The following is a 12841-nucleotide window of genomic DNA, read 5'->3' as shown; positions in this document are numbered from 1 at the left end:
TTGCGTCCCTTTAAGGTTCTTTCCTACATTTGTACCCTTCCCATTATATCCTTGCCAGAGAAAAGGTAGGTGGTTTATGAGAGTTGTGCTTGGGGGACCACCAGGGGTGAAATCTTAATAATCATCCAGTAAGTGTCCCTCCAGCACCGAGGGGGGAGAGGGGGGATATGACTGTTAGTGTTTCTTTATCTATAACATTCTGTAATTAGGCACATCATGTTTGTCAGCACCAGGCCTAATGGACTCTTAATCCAGCATTCATTAAACTTCCACGGCAACAGAACCATAGAGTCTGCACGTTTCCATATCAATCTCCATGTCCATAATGTTTGTTCTTTAGCATTTACATAAAAAATGACCGTAACATTTATAAGAAACAAAGAAAATAGCAAACGTGACAAGATGATTTTGATTAAGGACATTTCGCACATTGCCCACATCCCCCCCCGATGCCTTGCTTTAGTTTAACCTTTAAAGTACTTGAAGAAATAATTGATTTAATGCATTCTCAGTATGGCCCTGTGTTATCCACCTGAATGAGACAGGATTGCTTGAAAGGCCTCCTGGGGTGATCTGTCAGAACGTCTTACCTGACACTAACCAGATCTCTCAGCCTTTCACAGATTTTCCCAGACAACTGCATTGAAGAGAAAATGGGTCTGGAGGCGAACAGACCTCACTCCCAAACCATCCTGCTTAGATCTCGCTTGCTCCAAGGCAAACTACATCACCTGAGCCCAATCTACACTGCTTCCTTGGTCGAATTATTGCCGTCTTGGGACACCATGAAAGTAGGAGGCAGTTATTGGGCTCTTTTCTTTTTTTTTTTTCTTCCTTCAACCGGATAGGAAAGAAAAGTCTCCTCGGTAAATTGAATCCATGTTGGAGAAGGCAGATAAAATAGATTTTCTTTCCTTTCGAGACAACTTTTCTGGCAAATAAAACCATTGAGTTTAAAGGAACATTTCATTTTATGATGTAAGCGGTCATAAACCTCATTTAGTTTGCTGATTGCTTAAGGTGACTAGCCTGACCCTGGCCAGTTAATATACTCCACTTTAATTTTGCACTATTTGTCAACTTAATATGTATGTGGCCCCTGTGCCATCATTGCAGAGTCTGTTTAGCAGGTGCTCTGTGTACTAGTCAGCTGAGAACCAGGAGATGCTCATCTCTAACTTACAAAGAGATACGTCTTCTACCAACAAAAATTCATAGCACTTTCACACTTCAAATGGCCGGCAAGTGATTCCCACACATTAAAACGGTCAGTTCACAATTCTTCAGACCTTGAAATGCTGGAGCGATTTTGCAATGTCTGACAAACACTACAATGAGTGTAATCCTTGGTTGGTGTCTAGCCCTTCAGGACAAAATTCCCATTTTCATCTAAAAGTATTACTTTGACTCAAGAAATTATAGTTCTGCTATAACTGCTGAATCCAATGTTGCTAAGAGATTTATATCACCCTCTAAATCTCTTTGCACCAATGACCTTCACAATCACTTTTGGTTGGGTTTTCATCTTATTCTCTGAATTGAGGTCTCAACAAAAAAAAAGGTGCATGAGTCCTCCTGAAGAGGAATGGAACATGTGCCACAGACCCAATATGTTTATATGGCATTTATGTGAAATTTTTAACCCAACTGAGTTGCACAAGTCAGATATAAACGTAATGCAAAAGAACATCCATCAGGCTGAAGATTTTGTAACACTCAGAAATGCTTTGTGTTGCTACGAACACGGATCTTAGCACCTTCAACTTGATACACCCCTTTCCATTAGGTTGACGAACCAGAGAAAGAAAGATATTGGCACAGTGTTGTTTTTTTACTTGGCTGGGTCAGGAGGTAATGAATTCAACACACATTTTTATGTTTGAAACTGCCAGGTCCAAATCTTTGAAATATAATTAAAATCATTATTGATACCAATTATGCAAAGGCCATTCAAGGCACAAATGATGTCGACACATCACAATTTAAATAAGGTAAACCTAGAGTTTATCTTGTAACGTGGCAGTGTGGCCCCAAGGTTTAAATAAAAATTTACTAATTTCAGCCACAGAACTAGTTATATAGATCATCTGTTCTTATGGTAATAAATTACATCTACAAATGTCACCATCTATTTCAAGAAGCTCGACGTCCATATTTGCTTTATGATGCTATAGACCAATCTAGACTAATCAAAGATCTAGACTTCCAAAGAGATGTACATTGCACATATGGTAAAATATCATATTACTAGTCCTTGACCCCAGCTAATGTACAATATTGACGTATGTGAGTGTAGACACAGTTTATACATCAATATTCTTAATTATTTCCTCTCTCCTAACACTTGTTTATTTACCAGTGATTAGTCTGTATTATATGAAAATCTGCTCGGCACAGTTTGTTCCATATTTTCAAGCTCTGGGCACTGGCTGTTTACATTAAGATCTGAATAATTGCGTGCATTTGGTGGGAATATGTTCGTGGCTATTTACAGTGTTTACATAATAGTTTTCATTTCGGATCGTTCGCTAATATGACAAAATGGTTTCAAACTCTTGAACAATCGTACTCTTCATAATTCTTTTCAAAGATAGAATTCTTATTTTTTTACTTTTCAAATACAATGCTGTTTTTATTGAAGAGAAATGGAAATGTCCATGAGGTCATAGCAATGCGTGTGCCAGAATTTATATTTCCTTAGAAAAAAAACAATAATACTGTGTATTGGGGAGTAATGAAAGCTCCATGCTTGTTTAATTTAGTAAGTGGTTCCTGTGACGAAAGTGGAGGGGCCTGCTGGCCAGCCTCTTGCCCCAGGACTATGGGCCCTGCAATGTACCTTGCCCAATGCACATTAAAAGGCTCTGTTCATGTGAAGTATGTACTTTTGTACTCCAGACAGAGAGACCGCCCGTTAGCCCTAATTCTCTGGAACTGTTTTGGGCATGGGACCATGTGCATGGTGGGTCAAAACTATGACTTCCAGGAAATTCCTGAACCCCTGAACCGATCTGGGTGATTGTTGGATATGTTGTTCACCCAGATCAGGGCTATCAGTGTGTGACTTTATGTGGATATGTTGTATTTTGGGGTACATATTGGACTTTGTAAAAATGTGTGTTTTTTCTGCCTGGGGATAATTAAATTAATGCATTATCTGCCTTAATTATATCACAGGCAGAGGTGGGGGATTGTCTACTGTATGTGGGAGTGTCATTCATTGTGGCATTGTTTTCATTGGTTTGTAATCTGTGTCCCTGCGCCCAACAAGGTCCACCTGGGCATCACCCTTGTTGGGAAACCTGCATAAAAGGCCAGCTGCGGCTTACTTACTTACTTAACCCTCAATCTAGAGTCTTGTCTCTTATTGGGGGAAACTGCTATATCACTACAAGGGATTGCTATAATCACTATACTCCCTTGGATTCTCTGAGCTCTTGTAAGAGCTATTCCTGCTTGACTCTCTGGAGGAAGAGAGGTTCACCCACTGGAACCTGGAGCCTTGTCGTAGTTCCAGGCTGGGTAGGAGACGGCGATACCCCAACCAAGCTGCTTATGGTGTCTGGTGGAGTGCTTGGAGCCCTCGGTGAGCACTAGGAGCATCCGTCGGTGGAGGTACCCAACCGGGGTACAGGAAGCTCCATTACAGTCCCCAACCCTACTCAGCACGGGGAAAGATGAAAAGTCACTTTTACATTCATGCTAGTAGGAAAAGAGGTGGATACAAACTGCTGTGAGGTTCAATACACCAGCTCAACAAGAGGACACAAACTATCCACATGATTTGGTAGATTTGTGTGAACCTACCTGTAGGAGTATGGTGAAAGATTGATTCCTATATAAAAAGATCACATTGTGCAATAATTTAATGATCAGATTGGTAACAACTTCTTACAACCATCGGCTATTTACCAGTACGACAAATAATGGAAAGTAGAGATGTAAACGCAAATAATTTTTGTTTAGGTTTATACATTTGTTCCATCTAAAAATCTTTACAAATTTTCATTTAATTATGTTAAACAATTTAATCTCTATGGAAATTATTTAAAGGAACACAAACATGTATTCCACCATCTACTCCCCATCCCCCATCCCTTCCTTTGCACCTCTAAATATGGTAACATCCTAACCTTATTCCAGTCTGCTGCTGCTGGCTCTGCCACTGATCTGCCTGCTTGGCTGACATCATCAGAAGTGTTGATCTCAGCCAATAACAATGCTTCCCTACAGGAAAGCATTGGAATGGCTAAAACTGTCAAGGAGGCATACCAGGAGCAGAGCCAGCACAAGCCAAACACATCCATGGTCAATCAGCATCTCCTCATAGAGATGCATTGAATCAATGCATTTCTATGACGAAAGTTCAGTGTCTCCATGCAAAGGATGAAGACACTGAATGTCAGTCACACTGTGCAGCACTGCCCCAGGAAGCACTTCTGAGGAATGGCCAGTGGAGGTATCCCTAGGCTGTAATGTAAACACTGCATTTTCTCTGAAAACACAATGTTTACTGCAAAAAAGCCTGAAGAGAATGATTCTAGTCACCAGAACAAATACAATACATTCTGGTTATTCTGGTGACTATACTGTCCCTTTTAGGCATGTGCATGGGGGAAATTTTCGGTTCGGTGCAGCATTCCAAAATTCGGGACTTTGGCAATTCGACACTTCGGAATTTCAGAAATTCGGCATTTCGGGACTTCTATTGCAGCCACTTAGTAGATAGCTCCCTAATACCGTGGGAATTAGGGAGTTATCTACCAAAAGGCTGAAAGACCTAAATTGGTCTTTCATCCAAATTGACTAATACTAAGTAAAAATTACTGAGTATTAGTAAATTTTGCCCCTACTCGCTATACTGCCTTTTTGCAAGCATTATTGGCTTCCTGGTGGAATAAGACTATGTGTCTTATTCCACCAGGAAGCCAATGATGCTTGCAATTGCCTTTTTTTGCTTGCAAAAAGGCAATTAAATTGGCCACACTAGAAAATGAGAAATGGATAGCCAAAAAATGCAAAGCCAACCCCAAAAGGTTTTTCAAGTACATCAATTTAAAAAAAATGAAAGTGTAGGTACACTGGAAACAGAGATGGGTCTGTTAGTTAATGAAGACCAGGACATTTTAAATAACAATTTTTCTTTAGTATATATTAATGACAATCCTATGGCAAGAGATATGTGTATAAGACTATATGTCTTATTCCACCATTCTACCCCCTCAGCCCCTCCATGTCTAAATTACAATTAAAAATTACTAAATTAAATTGTTGGAAAATGGGGAAATCAATACAATTGTATAAACTATAACCCCTCCATAATTGCATGATCTATTCTTCATTTAAAAAATCTTTTAAATGTTTGTATATAATTTTTTTATGTACTGACATGTGTCATATGTTTTTTAATATATTTTTGAATAGGAGATAATTAATTTTTTGGTTCGGGTTCCTTCTATTTATACTTATTGTTATAATCGCTCTCTGACTATATATATATATATTAATGATCTTTTTTTCTTTTCATGTATACTCTTTTGCCCTTAACTTCCACGATATGGCCATATGGACAATGAGAGGTTAGCTCATTTGTAAAATGGTGTCTTAAGGACTTCCGTTTTCCCTGCCGGATACGGCACATAGTACTTTCAAGACCTCTAAGAAGATGAACCCGTGCAAAAAGACTATTCCTGTCACATGGTGAGATGCTCGGTACGGAGAACATCGGAGAAAGTGCGTCACAGGAGGTGACGTATCAGCAAATACCAGGTGAAAGCAGAAGGAGGAAGTAAAGATGCCGGGTGACATATTGTGGAGGGTCCTGGGCTAAATAGTATGTAACCATTTTTGTGGATGGCGGAACTCCATATTTGGAAATAGGAGTATCCCATTCTAATTATGCACATGTGTGTTTGATGTTAATTAACTTGTATATGGTATATATTATGCCTGCACCTGAGGAAGACCCAGTTGTGCGTTGTGTTTTAAATTTATATCATACATTCTGTATGTACTACTTGTACAAATTAAATAGCTTATTTTTCACTCTGGATCTGGGATTCCCTGCTGTTCCTGTGATACAAGCTGGAGAAAATACTATGAATATTTAGGAGTTGATGTGCCTTATAAGTCTAGAGCCAACTTATAATAGGCTCTGAAAATTGTGAATGTGCTGACCTTGTATAGATCAATTGCAAAGATTTATTCAGGCTATACTATGTATTATTTTATTTCCTGTTTTATATAGGAAACAGGGCAAGTCCAAAATAAATACTTTTTACCAAGTGATTATTGTAAGGTAAATGGTATGTGTGCGCTGAACACCTTTTTCTGGTTTATATCAGAAATAGTATGTCTGCTATCAACTTATCCATCAGTTCCACTCATTTTGTTCAAGTGATGCAGTTTTAGGAGCTTTAAGAGTTATTTCTCCACAAAATTATTGTTAAACATCATCTACATTAGCAGTCCTTAACTCCCGAGGCATGACCCAAAGCCAGCCGGATCCTTATGATATTTCATCAAATCCTTAGAGCTTGGAACAAGCACATTAGATGCACAAGGCCAGGCATAGGCAACCAGATGTTTTGGACTACAACTCCCATGATGCTTTGCCAACATTATGGGTAAAAGAGCATGTTGGTGGATGTAGTCCACAACATCTGGAGCGCCAAAGGTTGCCTACCCCTGCATTAGGCTCTAGGCAACTGACCATGCTTGCAGTGTATATTCTCTGACCAAGTTGGAAAACATTCTTAAGTAGAACATTTTTTAAATCTGGTTTATTTCTGCTGTACGATTTACTTTAATTCAAGATATACTGACACGTCCGAGCGATTAAGGATAATTTGTATTAAGTTCTTTTTAAAATATTTTCTCAAAACATTTACTTTTACCCCAAGAATCAGTCAAGAACTTACAAATTCAAATGAAACCCTCTTAAACACAGTTCATTTTTTATTCTGATGCCTTGCAGATGGCACATTTCACCACCAGAAACCTTTCCTGTACAAAGTGTGGATAATGTCTGCATTCTGTAAAAAAAGGGCCACGCCAGTGGAGTCTGAAGAAAATATGCCCTCACTCTACATCAGGAACTGAGCTAAGATTTTCTGAAGCATTTCCTGGTAGCGGCTGCCAGGCTAAACACGAGGCATTTGTTCATCACTAAGAAAAACCAGTAAAATTTGATTCATTTAACTGTGCGCACCAGGAGAAATTGCATGGTATGTAAAACAGGAATAGCAAATAAATAGTCTTGTCATTTAAGAAGCTTATTTTGAGATTCTATATCTACTTTAACAAATAAAAACTACCATCATTGCGTTCCAATCGGTTTGCTCTGGAGGTTAATTTCAGAAAATATGTCTGTATCTCTATGAAACTTACATGGCTATGAAAATGTCATCAAAGCTGAAACATTAGAGAAGATGAGAACCGAAGACCCAATTTGACCTCATCGCTGGTGAAATGATATACAAGTTTTCCAGGACGTTGTACTTTATTAAAGTGTTGCAATTTCACTACTGGTGGGATTTCGTTGTCACTAAAATATTTAATCACTGTATTATGTGGTGGAATGTAACATTTTGTTCCACGAAGCAGTGGAATTGCCTACATGTTGAAAGCTGAATTCTTACAATAAATGTTCCGGAGTTGTTGATATTAAAGTAGTTCTCGGTGTTATCTAGATCTGCCAGTTATTAGTATTTTAATGTTGACGATGTGGTCTTTTCTACTGATGCTGAAGCAATCTACTAAGAAGTAATTTAGTTATTGTATGAAATAAAAATTTAAACGAAAGAAAACCTTAAATTTATAAGGTTAGGTTTCAGTTCTGCCAGCTGTTCGGGTTTTGGTGTGTAGAGGACACCATTGTTGAAATGTCGATATATGAACACATTACCTTTACCTCTTTAACACCTTTAGGACCAAACTTCTGGAATAAAAGGGAATCATGACATGTCACACGTCATGTGTCCTTAAGGGGTTAAAGTGGATTTGCCACCTTCAGGGATCTTTGCAAGTTTTTGCATAAACTCTAAAGATGACTTCTTCTTCTGTGTATGGCAGCCAGGGGTTGAAGGTAGTTTTATACTTCGCTGCCGCTCTCCCTGGTGAAAGCTGCCATTTTCTTTCTTTAGCTCCTGGCACCGATTTACTCTCACACAAGAACAAGAGTACAGAACAGAAGTCTATTGAGATGCCTCCAAGACCACATGATCCTCCACTGACAAAATCTTGTAAGATACCAATTCTCAGTGCTGCCTGTAGGGACTGACCAAACTGGACAGCAGAAGAAACTCCTTTTGTGAACTTGAGGCATGACCATAAGAGAACGTAGTATCTATTTTCTCATGTCACTTGTATATTCCATAGAGACTGTATCTAGCTGTGACAGCTCTTATATACCTGTACGTTGTATGCATAGACATAACGATTATATGCATTCAAGAATTCTTCACTCAGATACCCAGATAAAATTTAAGGTCCATCATGAAGATTCTTAGCCTTTAATAACACTGTTTTAAGTTATGAAAGACATGAAACAAAACACTACGTTCACTACCATTTTGTTAACCATCCCATAGATTTGCCATATAATAAGGCTAAAGACAATTTGTAATAGAACATTATACTCCTAAAAAAATTCAACATAACCTTTTGGTGCCCAGTCCTTGAGCATTTTGGGACTATTTTAATATTTTGCATGTGCAATAATCTGGAACTACAATGACAACTACTTTCTACCCCTTCCTCTTATTTTATTCTTTACTTTATAGTGATTTTCTTTCACCTCTTCACTGAACGGCATCCTCCAAAAAAACTAACACGCTGCCCGTTCTTCATTATGGTCTTTAATATGTAGTGCAGCCATGGACTATATTCGTTACTATAAGTTGAATCTTACTTTTTTCTTTTGACGCCAAAGTTTTATTTGTTACAGGGAAAGCATGTAGTAAACTTAGCATGCGACATCTAGCATTGGGTAGCAGCTATGAAACATTTCATTGCTTACCATAACAAGGCATAATCTGTTAGCAGTGACTCCATAGAATAGCTTTCCAACTACAGTTAATCCAGGATGTGCGTGTGTGTTAAGCGTGGGTGTTAAAAACCGTCTGGGATAAAAGACGCAGCTGACTTGTCAAGGAAGTTAAAACCGAATAAATAAGTTTTTCATCCATTTTCAAGAATAGTGTTAAAGTCACAAACTAGACTTTAATTAACTTTGAGGGACATTTCCACTGTTTTTTTTTACCAATAATGTGAGACAATCCAGTCCAATATGATGCCCAATAGAATAACGAGATATAATATACACAAATAAAATGAATACATTTGGAAGAGTATCAGTTTAATATATTTTGTGGTAAAATATATCCTGAAGTCAGAAAACATACAAAAATATGCAGATCACTACATTGTTGGATATACTCGAAGACTTGCATATTTTAAACTGGACTTGGCTTGACCTGGCATTGCCAACAAGTTCAAACTCTGGTGCACTCTCCTTTGCTGCTCCTCTGAAAGAGACTGCAAACACATTATGTCGGACATGACACTAAGACATTGAAGTTTAATTCCACGGTTGAGGAGAACCTTTTCCCCAAAAAAAACAAACTGGTGCCAAATGATGTTCTAAAGGAGGACAGGATTGACTCGTTTTCTAAAACCATGATTGATTAAGAAAAAAGACAGAACGATTTACAATAATGCCAAAACACCATCAGAAATGTGTCTAAATAGTGTATAATTTGGCAGAATAAAACCTGAGATTAAACAAATGAAATAAGAGTAGATACATGATGGTATTATACAGAAAGACTGGAATCCAAAGTGAGATTTCTTCAATTCATTCTATATTGCATGTATTTAACCATGAATACATGTTCTTGCACAGAACTAAGATTTAGTGTTAAGTCCCAGAAAGACTTTGTATTAAGAAGAATAAACCAACAATGCATCAATATCTGGCACCTGTTGGTAAGAAAAAAAAGAAAAGCCTATTCTTGCACTCAGTCAAGACCATATAGAAGTTGGGTAGCGCAGATTAATAACATAACACTGTTAAATGGGTTAGAACATGTAGTGATGTTTCTAGTGGATTTACAAGGATAATAAACAAGGAAATAAATGTAAATGGTCAATTCAAAGACCCCCTGTTCTTTTTAAATGCAATGCACCTCTGATAAGACTGTTTCTACAAATAGTCAAAGCAACGATCTGACCTCCAATATTAAAAATACCCATCACCTATGAGAACCGAGGCCAAAATGTTCTCCCGGGATTCCTGAAATACAATGTAGATATAATTTAACGTCCAAGCAATATAAATATTTTATAATATACAAATTAATTCTTATTCCAGGATAAACAAAGACTAGAGCGCAATCGTTGAGAGAGGGTAAGAAACAAAATAAAGAATAATAATAAAAAAGTTCTATTCATGTTCTAGAAGGTCAATCGGTCCATTTCAACAAAATAAACCAGGAATACAAGGAGTCGTTTATCGGGTCTTTTTTTTTTACCAATGCTGGGGGAATGTATACTTTGAACGCTCAGTTGAATAAAGGTTTGGGTATTTGTAATTACACACGTTTACTTCCTAGTTCATTCTTCCTTCATGAAATTGGCGGCAGAAATTGGATTCTTATTACTAAACAACCAAAGATGCATAAGCCCAAAAGTCTATGGCTTAATACATTTTATAACAAGTGGATTAAAAAGGTTTTAAAAGCGGCTAAACCGTTACAAATTGTAATGGCAGTCATGCTGAGCCAAGTTTTTTGGTAACCGTATTACTTTAGTTCAATAGAGAGGCACTAAATTGATCATATTTTAGATCTTTGCTTGTTTGAGAGCAGTAAATTTTAAAAATGCACTTTGCCTGGAGTCAATACAGCACTTACCTTTAAAGATACCGATCTTTGTATCATCTGCATGAAAGCTACCACGACAGCTCCTGTCGCAATAAATTAATTGCTTTACACAAATGCTGTCTAATCTGCTGATAGATGGATTTTTGTGTAGGCCAGCGTGTATATGTGCATTTTACTTTTAACTTAAGTCTCTATCTCAGACGAAAAAGGAATAAAAAAAAAAAAGAAAAAGAAAAAAAAAAAAAAAAAGAAAAAGTCTCAAGTTTGGTTTTCTTCTCTGGAGAGGCATATTGATGAAAAAAAGGGCAGATGTCTTTAGAAAAATAAATCAAAGTCAATCAGCATTCATACTGGGGTGTTAACATGCGTGTGTTTGAAGGAATACATTGTAAACTATGAGGAGATGAGGAAAGTATTAATTATACGTACCATCCCTAAGATCTGTAGAAATAGCCAACCAATAATAATAAAAGAAATGTTTCATATATGAATGTCAATAAAGGTGCAAGTGACTATTCGGATATGTACTTCTCAGCTGCCGCCACAGATTGTGTGCGACACAAAAAAATAAATCTAACATCAATGCAGCAACCATCAACAAGAATTATTTGGATTTTCTTTCTGTAAAATGTGGAAAGTGAAACGAAACATGCACAAACATCTCTGGACAGAAATAACTGGAATCATGAAAACGTAATAAACACTCAAGGTACTCAGACCATCAGCATAACAGCCTTCTGCACAAATCGTCTTTTTCCTGTTCAATGTAAAAAGATATCATGTCTTTTCTGCCACAAACTTGCTCGTGACTATTTTTCAGAGCTTTTCCGTGGTCTGCAGAAACTGGACATATTTTCATTCAGTGCATAGATCCTTCGTGAGAACTCCTCAAACTCCCCCAGCACTTGGTCGTCACACTCCACGGCCACAGCGCTGTCCACGGGGATGCAATTAAAAGCTTCTAACTGGCTTTCTGTGCCAATAATCTCCTCTGCCTGCTCAACAGTGCAGCACAAATCACTGACTTGGGAAGAATTGATATTAGAAGGCAGTTCCTCACTTGCGCATTCTATGCATTCATTCTGAAGCAGTGTCCCATTCAGTGAACATGAATTATCCGAGAAATGTTCCCCCTGGCTTTGGTCATTGCTATCACTTGTCATTAGGCTACCATTAAAGCTCTCAGAGAAATCCTTTTCCTTTGAGAGGTCCACGCTAGCGTCCAAAGAAGAGGACACGTATCTTTTCTCTACTTCTTTTGGAGGAATTAAAATGGCCATGGGCTCTGCCATTGCAGACACGTAGCTGGGTGGTGGGGTTTTGTACATTGTTTTTTCATTCTCTGAGCTCGCTCGTTTTCGTATGCCTTTGTCAGGAGTAGGGGTCCGGCTAGAAAAGCCAACATCATGGCTTCCAAACGTGGAGCTTGGGGTTCTCTTTGGAACAGGGATAGCACTTGAAACGTGATGGGTGTCACTGTTTTAGAAAAGATACAAATGACAAAAAGGTAGGATTAGAATACTAGAATACATTAAGAACCTCAATCACAAATAATATAACAGAATCATTTGGTAAAAAACACCAGTTTGCACCTGACACTGGAAGAAAAAAGTTACTTAAGATCTCCTATGGTAAATTCATTCAACTTTTCAATCACAGGGATGCTCTAAACGGTAGTTGTTATGGTTCTTAGAGTATCGTTTTAAAGCAGTTTTCATCAGTGAGTAAAGCGTGAATCTACATCAATGGAATTTATTGAGAATTATCCATGTCTCTAAAATGTTGGTTCCTCTCAATTTATTAATATAAAACCATAAGTGCATGTATACATCATCTCGGTGCTCCAACAGTATGGAGAATAGTTTTAGAGTAGAGTAGGGGAGTAGTTTGTATGTTTATATACTGGGTGAATAATGTAGTAGGTGGAATTATTAACGTGTGCATGTTTTAGTGCAGAG

General features: G+C 37.8%; 1 protein-coding gene across 1 annotated transcript in view; it reads right to left on the bottom strand.

Moving 5' to 3' along the window:
- Nucleotides 1-11483: 11483 nt before the first annotated feature.
- Nucleotides 11484-12841, bottom strand: part of UVRAG (UV radiation resistance associated) — an 89038-nt gene continuing 87680 nt past the window's right edge. Inside the window, exon 15 of the mRNA XM_063432217.1 lies at nt 11484-12359. Within this exon, the coding sequence (XP_063288287.1) occupies nt 11693-12359 (667 nt within the window). The 3' untranslated portion in view covers nt 11484-11692. The remainder of the gene's footprint in view (nt 12360-12841) is intronic.

This window comes from Pelobates fuscus, chromosome 1 (genome assembly GCF_036172605.1).
Source record: "Pelobates fuscus isolate aPelFus1 chromosome 1, aPelFus1.pri, whole genome shotgun sequence".
NCBI classification, from domain to species: domain Eukaryota; kingdom Metazoa; phylum Chordata; class Amphibia; order Anura; family Pelobatidae; genus Pelobates; species Pelobates fuscus.
Note: the sequence above shows the minus strand (reverse complement) of the source record. Positions and strands in the feature narration are given on the sequence as shown.